The sequence below is a fragment of the Acanthopagrus latus genome, chromosome 11 (genome assembly GCF_904848185.1).
Source record: "Acanthopagrus latus isolate v.2019 chromosome 11, fAcaLat1.1, whole genome shotgun sequence".
NCBI classification, from domain to species: domain Eukaryota; kingdom Metazoa; phylum Chordata; class Actinopteri; order Spariformes; family Sparidae; genus Acanthopagrus; species Acanthopagrus latus.
The window spans coordinates 27,860,350-27,877,289 of NC_051049.1; the positions used below are offsets into that span (position 1 = coordinate 27,860,350).

Genomic DNA, 16,940 nt, shown 5'->3' on the forward strand with positions numbered 1-16,940 from the left:
ATAGCCAGAACTAACCCCCTCAAACTCTAATAAGCTGTTTCTACTAAGATGGTTGCATTATTAGACATGACACTCTAATATTTAGTGTTGATTTCCATCAGTATAATGCTGTGTTTGGGTTGGAGGTCTGGTGCTTTTATTCGCAGGCGCTCTGCGGCATCTTTCCCCCCGCAGCAGGAACATAGAACATGACACCGGCCCTCCGTGTCCCGCCAAAACACCCAAAAACTTCTCTAACCCTGCTAGTGGCACAAAAATAGTCATTAGGAGCTCAGTTGTTTTCCCACAGATAATATCGCCACGTGTGCCGGCTCAGAGTGAGGAGCACCGCTGAGCGATCTGGCAGGCAAATCTGTTGTCGATTGTGGTGACTCTGGACTGGACAATGCACTGACAGAGCCGGGGTGGTCCTGTTTGGTTGTCATTTTCTTTTCTTCATTTTTCTGTGGAACTTCCATGTTACTTGGGTTTTTTTTTCTTTTGGCGTTAACAGCCTGATGCTGTGATATTTGTCTTGGCATCCAGCCCAGCTCTGACACTGAAACAGTGAATTAGAGAGGAAAATGAGAGAGAGGGAATCTAAAAGCTGTAATGTGAGGTAGTAACAAACTGATTTGACTGAGGGTGGTTTTTGCTTTGGCTAAAAAGGACTTGGAGCAGCAGAAGAGGTTTGGAAGTGTGTCTGTGTGTGTCTGTGTGTGTCTGTGTGTGTGTGTGTGTGTGTGTGTGTGTGTGTGTGTGTGTGTGTGTGTGTGTGTGTGTGTGTGTGTGTGTGTGAGTTGGGGGTGGAGTGTTATTGAGAAAGTTGGTAGGGATCTCCAAACTCCATGTTCAACGAGGAGGCCTCGATTTCATTAATCAGCTCTTTGTTTCTCCGTTTCTCACTATTTGTGCTTGCATGTGTTGGACCTAGCTAATATTTATATCCCGTTTAAACTGTAATTGAGTTCAGAAGATGCCAACAACTTGTCTTTGAATGTATGTGTTTTAGGTGCAAACTTTGTGACGCGTAAGATCAGCCGTTCTGTGGCAAAGATTCACCTTGGCCAGCTGGAGAGCTTCAGCCTGGGCAACCTGGACTCCAAGAGGGACTGGGGCCACGCCAAAGACTACGTGGAGGTAAAACACACAGCACCATAACCGCACACAAGCCCGGAGAAATAGACTCAAACTGTGCGCGCACTGCTTCAGAGTTGAACAGGGTTCAGATGTGCACATAGCATTAAACAGGGCATGTTTTCCCAGATCATTTGAGGCCGCAATATGTGATCTGCATGAAGCCTCCTATGATTCTCTGCCAAAAGAGAAACAGAGATAGAGAAAGAGGGGAGAGAGAGAGGGCTGCATGCTGTGAGGCCACAGACTGCACTCTGGTTTCCCACAATTCACCCATGTCCCAGATCCCTTCAGGCCCCCATTGCCATTCCCCAAACGCCCGCAGAAGAAAGAGAGATATTAAGGGAACGCTGTGTCCTGGGGACGATGACAGAAATATGGTGTTTGTCTTAACGTAATGGTGCCAGCAGCAAGCAGAGAAAGGAGTGGAGAGATAAAACGAACAGTGGGGTTGTCACATCCAGGAGCAGACGGAGCTTAGTGTTTCTAAATGTGTGTTTTTCCCTTTGTACATGTGTGTAAGGAAGCGCACATTCCTGTGTGTGATAGGTTAAGGTTGGAACACGTGTGTGTGGCTGTCGAGATGAAAGACTCGACGGGTAGCCATGTCTGACAGTAGACCCCTCGCTGCGGACCGTGTTGTTATTAGGAGGTGATGGTGGCAGAGGTGGTGGGGGGCGCTCTTTGAGATGGGAGTGGGGGTGAGAAGGTTATGACGGGGAACCTCAGTGGAACTGCAGATCACAGTGTGGGGTCACTGCGTCAGAGCAGCGGTTCACGCTGTTAAGGCGAGGCGCGGAGCCCGCAATGGCGTCAGTGGAGCATCAGTCATTGCTTGATTACGGGAAAACTTTTGATCAGTCATATCCGATTCATAACCGCAATTAATAATTTTTGCCTCTGAGTTAGGACGTCTGACGTGAATTCAGATCGGTAGAATGGAATCACAAAACGTTTGAATCTGTTTGAGGGATGGCATTTGCTCCTGAATAAATGGATTCACATTTGTCAAAATAAAAGATGGAATATATGATAATGGATTTGTATTTTACAAATAGTATGATAAGAATAATATGGTGTGGGCCTATACCAGGTTTAAATAATGTGAAAAGACATGCAAAAAATCTGCGTTGCATTCAACTTTTATATTAATGTAATAAAATTAAGCGTTGAACTTTTGTATACAACTGTTTAACTTTACCTCATGAAGAAACAGAAACAAGAGGATAAAGGCGAAAAGCTGTTGGTAAATAAAGGAAAACTGGATTTTTAAGTATGATAAAACTCTTCATTGCTTGATAAAGAGACAGACTAAAGATTATGTACGTAAAATAATGCTCCAAACAGGAACACTGAACTCAAAAAACATTTGATCAGAGAGCTGAAAACGTATTTGTTGTTTCAATTAGCTGAACATTAACATTAACAGAGGCTCATGGGAACTGTAGTATTTATCGAAATGTAGTTAACTAAACCAAGAGAAAAACACATTTCTTATCAAGTAAATATATTTCAGTTAATGGCCCTAACATAGCCATTTGTGTGATTAAATTATCCAGGTAGCTTTATGCTATTCTGGGAAATAATTATGATGCCTTTACCCCATTGAAGGCATAAATTTACAGTGAGGAAAAACAACTTCCGGACACCTGGAATTACTATGTGAAACAACAAGACTGCGTCTGATCCTTGTTGCTGGGTCACATTCAGGAGGTTTTTTTCATCCTGTTACGTTAGTCTGACTGACCAGTTGCGTTCTTATGTGTTGTACGTGCTGGATTTGTGTGTGTGTGTGTGCACTCGCCTGTCCAGTGCACCCTGCCTTGAGACGCTCCAGGTTTCCTGTGGGAATGGCCGATATTCCAGTTCTGGTGAATCAGGCACCTCCTCACCGTGCGTCTCCAGTTTCGGAAAGGCGGATTTCGGGAAGCCAAACAGAAGCCCGAGGTGCTGAGGGGAATTGATGTGGAGAAGGAGGAAGGGGGAGAAGATGAAGGCAGGAGGGAAACAGACGTGTGTTTGTGGGACGTTTGTACGTTATGCATAAATGAACCATCTCTTCTGCTGGAAGTCCACCCCGCCCTGCAGACCATCAAAGGCCGCGACTGTCACCACGACCCCCTCTCTCTGTCTCACTTTAAAACATATCCATCCAGCCGGTGTCAGCACCAGGTTGCTATGGCAAAGCCAAACAACTGGCAATTTGTAAACAGAACCATGTGTGTCTGCTTTAGGCTGACAACTGCTTTTCCTCCCTCCGTGTCTCCCTCTACTCACCCCACCCAGGACAGGGAAATTGCTTGTAATTGGCTGTGGATGGATTGCGGGTGGCAGGAGGGGCGTGCTGTGTGTCTGCTCTAACGACGTCTGAAGGCGTGCGGCTGGCTGGGCATCGTCTCAGCCGGGTATCGAGTGTCTGTCCCAGGCAAGCAGAAAGACCTGGAGCTGCCTCCGTAACTCTCAATGGAGGCCTTTATTATTTTTATGGTATTATGGAGTAGATGCCGGGAGCTGAACGTTTAAAATCGACAGATAAAATGATTCAAATCCCCCTGATCTCATTTTCCTCAAAGAAGTTTAGCTGTGGACTTTTTTTTTAGTGTTGTGATGGTGTTTGAAACATTTATCCACCCCCTTTTTTGAGTGTGGTTTTCTGGGATTTGGCGACACAGAACGCATTTCTGAATCTGAGCGCGCCAAAGAGGAAAGGAAACCCACAGTGATCGCTCGATGAAGACTCTATCTGAGCAGATAAAGGTGTAGGAGTCTGCCATCTTTCCCTCCTCCCTACCTCCTTGTGCCCCCACCCTGTGTTGGCCCATAGTGGGTACAGCTGTTTGGAGCCCCCACTACACCTCCTCCCCTTCTGACTGCAGAGAGCCATTTCCTGTGCAGAGAAGAGGGCTGGCTGGGAAAGAGCAGGAGCAGAAGTCGGCCGCTCGTTTTGGCCCTTTCTCTCCCCTCGGGCTCCATCCTGCCTCACGTTCCTTCTGTCTTTTTGTCTGTTTCCTCTCCTGCCTCGTGTTCTTTTTATTCTTCATGTCCCTCCCGCCTCTTAACCTTTTACTCTGTGGTGTTTTGTACTCCTGAAAAGCTGCGTCACTAGACCAGTGACTCCCTCCTGTCCTGCTCTCGTTACCACCCAGTTACCAGATCTTTCCCTCTGACATCTAATAAGCGGCTCTTATTTTTCCTCTGACTAGAGCTAACGTTGTAGAGCAGAAACTGTTGCCAGATGAGATGTGGCTGACCTGCTGACACACCGTCCCGACAACCCCCTCCTCCCTGCTCTTGTCTTGTTCCCGTATTTATTTTCAAAATATAATTACCTGTGAAATTGTGGTCCATGGTAGGTGTTTCCCTGCAGTCCTCAGGTGTGTGTGTGTGTGTGTGTGTGTGTGTGTGTGTGTGTGTGTGTGTGTGTGTGTGTGTGTGTGTGTGTGTGTGTGTGTGTGTGTGTGTGTGTGTGTAGTTGCCCCTGTGTGGCAGTAGCTGTCTGATTCCTGGCATTGTGTGGCGGCAGCGAGGTGACAGGACAGCCCTGATGGTGTCATTTTTCACCTCTTTTATTTTTCTTATCCTTTTTTTGTCTGCTGCAGCTGCCTTTCTGTGCAGTAATGGTTACAGATGAGGCTAATTAGCCAATCACGGTACAGATCAGGGCCAATCACAGATGATTGATGAGAGCCCAGGGCCATTCATCACATGTTTTTGGCCTAGGAGGTGACAGCAGGGCCAGGCTTGGGAACTGGGTACAGTAAGCTTGACATTTATGTCTACATTTTGAACTCTTTGCTGAGGCGTTTATCCACAGCGACTTAGCACAGAAACAGGCCTCATTATCTTTCTACAAGACATTTGGACAGGAGTTGAGGCTGTGGATGGACACTGAATGTTTGACTGTGGAGATCAGACATAAGATGTGTTTAAGCTTGACGGTCAATTCTCATAAACACACAGTATGTACTTTCTGCAGCTACAAAGTCTCTCAAAGACATAGTTTGACTATGTTGTGAAGAAGTGTAGGATCATGGGAGTTGTTATCTTCATTGTTAAACAACTAACATTACTGATGAAGTCTACAGTATTTAGCAGAAATATAAATGACTAAAATAAGTGAAGTAGAATGAATGAAGAAGTAAAATGAATGTTTTCTTTCTTGTTTAGTCATGATCACTGACTTCCTTTCTCACTTTCTGATGTATTATATGATGCTAATGTTTTCAGTTACTGACTGCATAGTTTTAATCAGGCCTGCTTATAAAGATAATTTTCATTATCGATTGCTCTTGATCATCAGCTTGCTTAATCGATCATTGTTCTGGTGCATAAAATGCCACAATGACAAAGGCTTTTTTAAATGTGCTTAATTCCACGCTGTTGTCTTCAAATGTCAGACCAACAGTCCAAAATCAGAAAAAAATGAAAATGAATAAAAATGGCAAAAGGATTGACTGAGGAAACGGCAAATGATCACATTTGACTGTTTAAAAGCAGTTTGACTTGCTGGGCTGTGATTATTTGCTCCTCTTGGTTTGATATCCAGCTCATATGAGAATGTTGATGTAATGTCAGTGCTGGCATTGATCTATAAATGTGTATTAGGTATAGAGAGATAGATTAAATTAGATGTTGTCTTTAACTGATCTAAAAGCTTTTACGACAGTTAAGTGATACAACATTTTGTCCGCCTTTAACCACATTTTCATATTCCCTCACTATTTTCATACCTGTGTGTGTCTTAAGATCTTCTAAAGGCATCTTGTGACATGGCCTTGCATTATATGTGTCAAGGAGTGTATAATGTATGTATATACCTTTACTCTGTGGCATAGATACTGTGTGTGTGTTACATGCATGCCTGGATCTTTACAGCAGTGATTCCGAGAGCTGATAAATACCTCTGCCCGCTCTGTAAGGTTTTAATAAACACAGCTGGAGTGGTAAAGAGCTAAAATAGGAGCTAATAGGGCAGAGGAGAGGGAGAGTTGGGTTTCATCACCAGAACCTCCCGACTCCAGCTCTCCCACCCCCCAACACTACCACCATGGCACAATCATAGTGTGTGTGTGTGTGTGTGTGTGTGTGTGTGTGTGTGTGTGTGTGTGTGTGTGTGTGTGTGTGTGTGTGTGTGTGTGTGTGTGTGCGTGTGTGTGTGTGCGCGCGCGCACATGCGCTCTGCAGGGGGTTAGACTGACTGTAGATCATTTAGTGAGAGACTGTGACAGAAGCTACTGTCATGCTGACATGACATCCCACACAAGTACGATGAGTAAATGACGGCAGCTGTGAGTTTGCATTTGTGTGTGTTTTTGTTTGAGTGTGTGTGTGTGTGTGTGTGTGCCTGCATGTGCACGCACATGCGCGTGTGTGAGAGTACAGGTTTAGTGGGTTTAATTGCAGGTGAAACTCGACCCCTGGCCTTCATAGCAGCTCAGTAAACTCTGTGACTCAGAGCAATAAAACCTCCCTGAACGTCCTGCAAACTGAAGCATGAACACACACACACACTCACACGCACACACACACACACACACACAAAAGTGGTCTCATTTCACCAAAATGTGTGTTTACAGAGCATAATGACTGAACATAACAAATACATTATCTGCCTTGTTAAGGACTGATAAGAGATATCTGATCTCAGGTCTAAAGAGTCTAATTGGCTCACGAAACCTCAAAAATTCATATTTGCTTGTATTGTAGGGATTCAGAATTAAAGAAAGTAATTGCTCTTATTTTGTGTGATAAAATCCTAAAGGCGCAACAACTTTTACATCAAAATAACTTTGTTTTCTTTTTTCAGTGCAAGTTCCCTAAAACTGCTTTTTGCACAAATATGATGTTCTCATGCACCTAATAGATGGGTTTTGCTTCAGGAAGTTGCTGACCTCTACAGTTTATCTAAAAGCGGTCTTCTTGTAATGGACACAGCAGAAAAAAACAATTCTGATTACTTAAAGTCAAAAGAAAAAGGAGAAGAAAAGCAAACGAGTTATGATTCAATGTTAGACTCAATTGAGAGCAAAAAACGTAAGCAAATATAGTAAAGTAAATATCTATCTATCTCTAAAGTCTTTCCTACTATTATTAAAAGTTATGTTTTTGTATTTTTTTGTATGTAACGACAAATTGCGGGTGTCAAGCAAGTTTTCCTTGATATAGCTTGAAACTCTGAACGTGTATTGTAGAGGCTTGTTTTTATTTTTAGTTTCATTAAATCAAATCATGGTATGTTTGGTCACATTTTTCTCATTTTTTGTTTATTTGATACAAGCAAGTTTCTCTTGATAAGAGAGTATTTTATTTGATTTTAGAAGTTTTTTTTTTTTTTTACAAAAGCAGTGTATGCAAATACATTTTGTCTCACTTCATGTCAACTACAGATCCAAAGAAATCCAGAAACCTTTTTTTTTTTAACTGGATGATCTAATATTTTAATTAGTAGGTTAATAAGTGGTAGTTTTGTTAAGTAGGTGACTAAGTGGATCATCCATTTAGAAAAAAAAAAAATCTTTTCTACAATTAAAAGTAAGCAAATGAGATGTTAGTAATGAACACTCGTTATTTCGACAAGTAGGTATAAAGTGGCTAGAAGAGAGTTTCACAATGATAAGTACGCAAGAAAGAGGCACAGGAGGTCAGATATTACAATAAGATTAATGAATTGGGTGAGAGACTTAAAAATACATCTCCTAGGAGGCACTCTTGCCCAAATCATAAATCATTAAGCATGTCTTGAATGAGTATTTACTGTGGCAGCAGACCAGAGGGACAGAGAGAAGGGGTTCAGGGGGAGTCACGCAGCAGCAACACCGAGGATATTCACAGTTCAGATGATTTAGAACTGATGTAAGATGGAGAAAGATTGTGTAAAAGTGACTCCCTCTCCCTGCTCCAACAATAGAAGATGAGATAAGTGACCGATCCATTGCAGGAGAGAGTCCAGGGTTTTTTCTGTATGGGTCCAAAAACAGAAACAGAAATGTGACCCAGAGGCATCCTCATTTCTGGAGTGAGATTCAGATGTTCTCAGGGAACGTCTTTCTTTATTTCCCCAGTTCCTGTTCCGTTAATTCCCCTCTTAACCCTTGTTCCTACTCAGTATTTGGCAGTACAGTTCGGGGTGCCTCACTGAAAGAACTGGATCGAAACTGCGACTGACTGAATTATAGCTGGTTAAGAGAATAACAGAAGGGTTACCGGAGGCTGGAAATCCCTCTGTTTTTCTACAAATAACATTAATTTTACTTGTTCTGACTGAAAATATGGTGAATTTGTAACCCCTAGACCTAGCAGTCAGAACTTATTGATTATTTGTCCCAGTCTCCTTCAGCACCCCAGATTGTGTCATGTCCTGTGAAGGCTGAACGATATCATGTGATTAGTTCTAATTCATGGGATTTTTCTGCTCGACCTGTTGTTTTCAAGTACATTTTAGTGTACTTGAGTGTATTTAGTACACACTCGAGTTATTTGTACTTTGATGATTATCACTGAGCCTGAGTGATGCCCCCACCTGAAGAGGGTTAGGAAACAAACAGCTGCAGTTGTATGTAAAGAGAAAAAAATAGATACAAATCTCCAGAATACAAGTGTGAGACTCTTTTCAGATGTTCAACAGTTGATTTTTTTAGGTTTTAAAGATTTGTCTTTGCACAGCAGATTTTTGCACAGTGAGATAAAGGTTGTAATACATTCATGCTACATATACATATGATATATTTACAGATATAGAAAGTATAAAATATCAAAGAAAAGTAAATAAAAAAGCATATATACAGTTACTTACATCTATAATTAAACACATATAAACCCATGAAACAGTAATCTAGTGCATTTTGTTGATTTGCTCCTTGTGTAACTTTCTGTTTCTTTTTGAATATAATGGTTTTGTATTTGTACTTAATTTATTGATTGGAGAGGGTCTCTCGTTCATCCTCATTCATACTAATCTTACTGTATGTTGCTTTCTAGTCCATTTCTATATGTTTTAAGAGAAAGAAACATCAACATTAAACATTTATGTTTAAATGATAGCAGGAAAGGAAAGAGGACTTTTCTAATAAGCTGTCCCGTCACTGTTACCTGTCAAAGCATTGTTTGAATTTGAATTCAAATCATTTGAGATGCTCTGCCCCATCACAACTCGCAAACTCCACCATTCTGGTGTGCACAGAAAAGAATATTTGATAAAAGATTGTGCATTTGCTTTTTCATATACACTCAAGTCAAATTTCTCTTCAAGTTTAGAGTGAACTTTCGATCTCAAATTTGAGCCAATGTCAGTTCCTTGAAGTTCTCTCAAAAATGGAAACTTAAACATGTACAATGTTGTGACCACTGGGGGAACTCCATGTGGTGGGATTGAATTGAAAGATCAAGAACAGCTACTAAATTGACCATGTGGTGAGATTGTTTTGTTAAATCCTTCTTACCTACAAGATGTGTTTTTGTAATCATCTTGAATTGTGTCCTTAACTTGTTTTCATTTATCTGTTTGTGGCCAATCTTATTGTCCAGTGTTTGTCATCTCTTGGGTTTACGATCCCTCAAGAATGAAGCTACTAGTGCTCATTATCCCCTCATGCAGAAAACGGCAGTGAGGATGATTAGATTTGACACGAATAATGACTTTTTTTTTCCTCTTTCAAGGCTGTTACACTCAATAAAACATTGGAAGTCAAGAGCCTACATAAATACTGCACCAAAATCATCCTTCTCCTCCAGTTTAAGAACCACTCTTGGAAGTTGTAACACAAATTGATGTCAGATTTAATAAGGTTTTATTGCAGTATTGATTGTGAGTGCAAATCATTTTTAAATTATTGGAACCAAAGATTCATAGTAAATTTATAGTAGGCATACAAATGACTGTTTCTGCCTGGAGGAGTTGAAAACACCCAAGTGGTTCTTGTCTTTGCCTTTTAGTACAAACTGGAGATGGTCGGTCCAGCTGGACGGATCCGACAACTCTGGTATGAGGATTGTCTGTCTCTAGCTCTTTTCTTAAAGGAGAGAAAAAAAGTTGAAAATCTTTCATGTTGGAAATAACTTTTTGGACGCAGTAGAAGCTTTACTTTGCAGTACGAGCCTCCCAATGTATTTTTATAGCCTTAATATGAGGAATATATCTTTATAGTAGTGCAAACAAGAGAAGTGATCAAACCACTGGGCTTTAATGATTCTCCAAAATATTCAGGATTTTTCCCAAGTTAGCTGTGTGTGTGTGTGTGTGTGTGTGTGTGTGTGTGTGTGTGTGTGTGTGTGTGTGTGTGTGTGTGTGTGTGTGTGTGTGTGTGTGTGTGTGTGTGTGTGTGTGTGTGTGTGTGTGTGTGTGTGTGTGTGAGTGCGAGCGCGCTGCAGCAGCTGGCTGTCTGTCTCTCTCAGAGTGACAGGCCTAAGCTCTCCCCCGCTGGGTTGAGGATGAAAGCAGATGCTCTACTTCTTCTTCTCCCCGATCTGTTTTTCTCTCTTTTCTCCTCACCGCCTTGTGTAACCAGAATCCTCAGCTTTCATATGAAGCCTGCAGGATAGTTTGCACCCCGGAGTCCTGTGGAAAGCAAAGACACAGAGACGACCATAGACAGGCTGATAGTCAGCGAGACAACCGGATGTATAGGAAGACAATGCAGACGCAGAGATGTGTCGAAATATGTGCAAATATGGACACTGTTGATGAAAGGAAAGTCCACCGCAATAGTTTCCTGTAATTGGAGATCAAAAATTATTTTCAATGCAATATTCAGTGTGGTGATTGTGCTATACTTTTCTCAAAGTGAATGATGTATTCTTCTCTAAACATGCTACACTGACTTCACTGCGCTGTGTTTATGTATGTAGCCCATATGAGTCTTGATTTTAAATGGGAAACAAAGGACATAGTCTATTTTTTAGTGCAGCTTCTCTGTTGTCCTGCAGTTCAGTACTGTGTTTGACAGGTTCAGGTGGTGACAGGTGTGTGTGTGTGCGTGTGTGTGTGCGCGCGCGCGTGTGTGTGTGTGTGTGTGTGTGTGTGTGTGTGTGTGTGTGTGTGTGTGTGTGTGTGTGTGTGTGTGTGTGTGTGCGTGTGCGTGTGCGTGTGCTCGCACACACACGCAGCTACAGAGAGTCATACCTCCCACCTGGACGGAGGGAGGAGGGCATGAGAGGGAAAATGGATGGGCTGATGACTCCAGAGGGGGAAGGTAGGTGGTGGGAAGGCTCGGTATCCTGCTGAGGGTTTAACAGGTCGGGGCAGGAGGAGGGTGTCAGCTGGGGGGTGATGAGTAGGGGTGAGAATATGAGGTGAGGGGAAACCAGGGACCTCCCAAAATATTTGTGCCAGCAACATCTGCACTGTTTCTGCACCGGTTTGTTAATTGATTATAGACCAATTTGATTAGTCTGAAACCAGGTTACTGCAAACCTACTATAAACTCCTTCATGGCCAAATGAATAGACAGATAACTGTTGCATTAACCATGTATATTTAACATAGCAGCTTCAACTAGATTTTTAATTATAAATGAATGATTACTACCAACAGTGTAACTCGAATGCAGACGATCAGTCAGGGATTCCTGTGGCTTTGAGATGAAAATCAGGCTGCAGAGGTGTGGTTTGCTCAGTTCTTTCTAACTTCACATACAATAGATTTAACAATCGATTTTTTCATTTTCAAACTTGTGGTCTTTACTCAAGTAAGATATCTTAATTAGTCTTTACTTAAGTCAATCATGTTAGGATTCTGAAATAGTTGTGGTTATATAGAAAACTTTGCAAAAATGTTCCAAGCTTCTATGAAAACTTTTTTTTTTTTTTTTTTTAAATAAGTTGTCTACAAAATTAGTTTTTCATTTAAGATACAACATCAAAGTTATCATATTAATCAATAAAACACATTGAATTACCTTGTTGTTAAGAAACTGCTATACCTGCTTATTCTCAGAGGAATGGTCTGAAATTGTCAAGATTACGATTTCAGTCAGGAACCATCTGATCTAAGAACAACTGAACAAGACTTCTCACTAGAAAACTGATGCCAGCTTTTTGGCACTTTTAAGGGCTCAGACCAATTTCATTTTGAACCAAAACAGTATTGATTCGATATCCAGCCTTCATGATGCCAACTAAGCTTTATTGAAGGGAGTTGAGTTGCACAAAACAGAGGGCGCACAGCAGTAGGTAGTGAGTCCACAGCTGGCCTGTGAAGCTGAGACACTCCCTGATTGGGAAGCACAAGTGTGAGAGGCACCCTAATGCAATAATCCCTCCTCTCAGGCCTTTCTGTGTGCATGTGCATGCGTGTGTGTGTGTGTGTGTGTGTGTGTGTGTGTGTGTGTGTGTGTGTGTGTGTGTGTGTGTGTGTGCGCGCGCATGCATGTGTACTTGTGTGCACTTGTGTGTGTTTTTGAGTCTTGTCATGTGGAAAAAGTCTCATGTAGTGACATTTTAAGGCGTATCAGTGTGATTCAGGGAGTGAAGTGAAGCCCTCAGTGGTCTCCCAGACAGGACTGATGGAGCAGAGGGATGTTTTGAGAGGTCCGGGGTGGAGGTCATCATGTTTTAATTGTCTGAGGAGTCTGGCCGACTCTTTGGGACTGGAATGTGTGTGACCTCCTCTCTTGCTCCTTCACACTCCCTCTCTTGCTCTCTGTGTCTCTCGCGCCGTCAGACGGTCGAGCGGCTCGTGGGAAGATTCTCGGTCCAGACTGCAGAGCGTCGAAATCGAGCCAAATATCACAAGAGCTCAGTCCCAGCCTCAGCTCTTTACACTCTCTCACCGCACTCCCCCCTCCCATCTCTCTCCCTCGATTACATTTTTGTCTGACTGACTGACCTCTTTGATACTCAGCTCTCTGTGTACATACTGCATGTGTGTGTGTGTGTGTGTGTGCTTACTTGGGAACATTAATATATCTTGGTCTATATGAATAAATGACTCCCATTGTGCACATGTGATTATTTGATTGCATGTGCTTGCATGTTTGTGTGATATAATATTTGTACTTTAATATAAGCCGTTGTGCCCCTTCAGCTTGTTTCCTTTTTGAATGTTCCTCTGTATGTAGGTGACATAAGATCATCTGTGGTCAGTTTTACCATAGAAATCAAAGAAATGACAGGTTCATTTTACAGTGTTGCATTGTTTCTTTAATGTGGGCCAAGTGTGCACAAGCAGACAAAAATGGTAACACAAGCATCGTTTACTGGAATTTATTTAGTAGATGAGACTCTTTCAGCCTTTAAACCAGTTATGTAAAACAGTATTCTACTCTCCAACATGGACAGAAATCTGACCTATAGGTCAGCAAACCATATAGCTTGTGGGCTCTGGCTCTCTTAAACATTTCTCATACATTTGTGCAGGCACTTTCTCCATCAGGTTAGCCAAAACACTTTGTAATTCTCCCATTACAGCCACAAAACCTGCACACAGCTGGCAAAAAATCTATAAGATACATTTGACAACTCTCAGAAATCCACCTAAAATACAAAATATCTGGTTCCGATTATTGTCAGACTGGCAGAAGTGGCATTTTGGTTGAACATATACAACATGTAAAGCAACCTAATCACCATAGTACATTTTGAAAATGTAAGTTTCTGCAAACTCAATATATGTTGCCACTTTACTTTTCTTTAGGTTAAATGTTGAATTTTATCTGTGCTTACAGTATGTTCTGGTAAGGCTGAAGCACGAAAACCATTTTGCAAAGGTTAGGAAAAGATGGCAGTCAGGCTTTAAGTGGCTGTTTTGGTTGCCACAGACATGGAGGGAGGTTTTTGGAGGTCTCCTTTTAAAATATCCAGTGGTTACACACTCCCTAATGTTGAATAGCAGTCTAATGAGAGCGTATCAGTGATATGCAGAAATGTTCACTGCTAACATTTTGTCCTAGTGACTGAGCTGTGTAAAGCATTGAAATAACCAAATAGAGTGTTAAACTTACCTATCCCACCACTATAAACTATATCATACAGAATATTTTAATTTGTGTACTGAATGAAAACATTTTTACATTTACAATTAATGTATTGTTTGAATTATGAATCAATTTCTTTCCTGGATTTTGCAAATAAATAGATAAATAAATGCAGATTGTTTTGACAGATATTATGATTGCAACTTGATTATGATCAGTGGGAATTAAGTTTTAGCATAACATTTTTATTTCCACAGAAAGAAATATTAAAATCTTGATGAAGTCATGTCTACAAGCACCCCAATGAAGAATTAATTCCACGTGTGTGAATAAAGTAACTCCTCACTGAAAAGAATAGTAGTAAGCTACCACAGGCCATAATAAAGTCAATTTGGTTCCTTTTAGATCTCCCTACTTATGCAGTACTGCCTCATTTAACAGCCTGATTGTGCCTTTGTTTAGCTGAACACAACTCCAGGTAAAGAGAGGGAGTGGTTCAGATCCAGGCAGCATTTTTCCCGCTAGACCCGCTGAGAACTTAGAGCTGCCTCTACTCTATTGAGCGTGGCAGAGACGGCATCCCAACCCGTCCACTTCAAACACGGCTGATGGCTTGAAAGGAATGGAAACATTTGTCGGGTCACATCACTGAAAGCCTGTCTTTCCTCATCCTACAATGCCAAATGGCTTCCTCATGTTGTCTGTTTTTTATTAGACTTATAGTAGATCCACGTTCGCACAGGCTTATGATATTAAACTGGGTGTACATCCCTGTGTGGTACACAAGCTCACACACATTTTTACACTAGCAAACATGCTGCTGAGCGCAAACACACATGTTTGCAATATGCCACGGGGGCAAATTGAGGAACCAGGTCATGGTACTAAACAGAACATTGTACTGTTAATATTCAGACACACACACATGCTGTGTATAAACGACTGCATACTTCATATGAAACAACGTGTGCGTGCGTGCGTGCGTGCGTGCGTGCGTGCGTGTGTGTGTGTGTGTGTGGTTGCACTCGAGCAGCAAGATTGGAGACCTGTGCATAATTGGTGAGGAAATGCTGTGGCGAGGTGTTGGTCTGATGGATGAGGAGAGAGCCGACATGGCGTTCAGAACCTCTCTCTCCACCACAATGAGGCTTTCACTCGACGCTGCTCATATTGAACTCTATCCTTGTTAAAACAGCCGCAATGGAGAGCCATGTATTTGCTTTTAGAAGGTGGGACTTTCTTAGGGAGTGCCAGGGATCTCTTTTTTAATTAAGTGGTCCCAGCAGTGTGTGTGTGTGTGTGTGTGTGTGTGTGTGTGTGTGTGTGTGTGTGTGTGTGTGTGTGTGTGTGTGTGTGTGTGTGTGTGTGTGTGTAACCTGAGGGAGGGCCTGTCTGTGACCTGCAGTGATAGTGGCGGTTTGTTTTCATTCTAAACCTGCACCCTATTTGACCTCAGCTTGACCCAGCCGTCACCTCCTGTTGACATTCTGCTCGATGCCAGGCTCCATCTTCTTTTTTCTTTTCCCTCAGTGACACCTCTCTGTTTGCCTTTTCCCTTTTTCTCTTTCCCCGTTACATCCTTTCCTTCCACTTTCCCTTCCCTCTCTCCTGGCTCTCCCCCACTTTCGACGTCTCTCTTTGGCCCACCTCAAAATCCCCTCGTCAGCTTCCCGTCACATGTGCACTGAGCCGTTGTGCACATGTACATGCGTGCACGCACACTCACTCAATCAAAGTGAATGATTGCACATTTGTCTTGACAGTTGCTATAAAAAGAGCCGCCCACTAAACACTGCAGTCCTCTCATTATGTCATTACCGACCCACAGCATGCAGGCAGCTCTCTGACTTCTGTCTCCGTCTTTCCCTCCCTTTCCCTCTCTCTCTCTCTCTCTCTCTCTCTCTCTCTCTCTCTCTCTCTCTCTCTCTCTCTCTCTCTCTCTCTCTCTCTCTCTCTCGCTGTTTTCATTTATCTGTCTGTTTAGACAGCAGGGAAGAACGGGAGAAAAGAGACCGAATGAGAGAAAAGAAAAAAAGATGTGGGTGGCGCTTTGGAGTGAGAGGTGGGGACATGCGCCGTGGCGAAGGGGAATCCCTGGCTCTCCGTTGTGGAGCCGAGGCTTCATGGCTCCAGGGGGCAGGCCAGCTGAAGTGTTTGTTTATGTCTGTGGGCCAGAGGGGAGATTCGGTGGCCATGTTCAGCAGCTACATGAAAGGCTCTGGACGCTCTAATGAGACGTAATTACTGTGCGTGTGTGTTTACGAGATTGCGAGAGAGCGAGGAGGAAAGAGAATGAATAAGCACGTTTCAAGCTCCCTGTGTTTACTCCCCGTCTTCACAAATCTTACGTTTTTCACGGCGCAATAGCTTTGCCTCGTTGCCCTCCAAACCAGCGCAACCTCAAAGTATAGACCTCGCAGATTGGCGACTGTCACGGCCTGTCATGCTTGTTTTATTCCTCGAGATGTTGAGCTGCAGACTGGTGTGACATGCTGCGAGGTGGGTAACGCAGTCTCTAATGTGCCGGCCACGTGGCTGGGAGGATTCAAAAATACACCAGACACAAATTTAGAAATTCAGAACAAAATAGATGCCACTGTGAGAAAGGTGTGTGATTATCTACCAAAGAGGCTGACTAAGATAAGCCACCATGCATTTCCCTACATTTTACCTGTGACCAGTGCTCATTTACCTCAACACAGCTTTTTTGAGTTTTTCCTACCTCATATACTGTGTTAAACTTGGAAAATCAGATAAAAGAACCATATGATTGCATTATTTGACATGTTCCTTCATTATGCAGAGATTCCTACATTTGACTGTATTGGCAGTTGTAGTTTATTCTTCTGAGCTCGTGGTGATACAGGTGTGAACACCGGACAGCATATTCTTCAGAGATGAAAATACAGATTTCCT

General features: G+C 42.5%; 1 protein-coding gene across 1 annotated transcript in view; it reads left to right on the plus strand.

Annotated features, from left to right (window-relative positions):
• Window positions 1-16,940, plus strand: part of gmds (GDP-mannose 4,6-dehydratase) — a 153,478-nt gene that overhangs the window by 61,426 nt on the left and 75,112 nt on the right. The window contains exon 7 of the mRNA XM_037115781.1: window positions 992-1,119. Coding sequence (XP_036971676.1) covers window positions 992-1,119 — 128 coding nt within the window. The remainder of the gene's footprint in view (window positions 1-991; window positions 1,120-16,940) is intronic.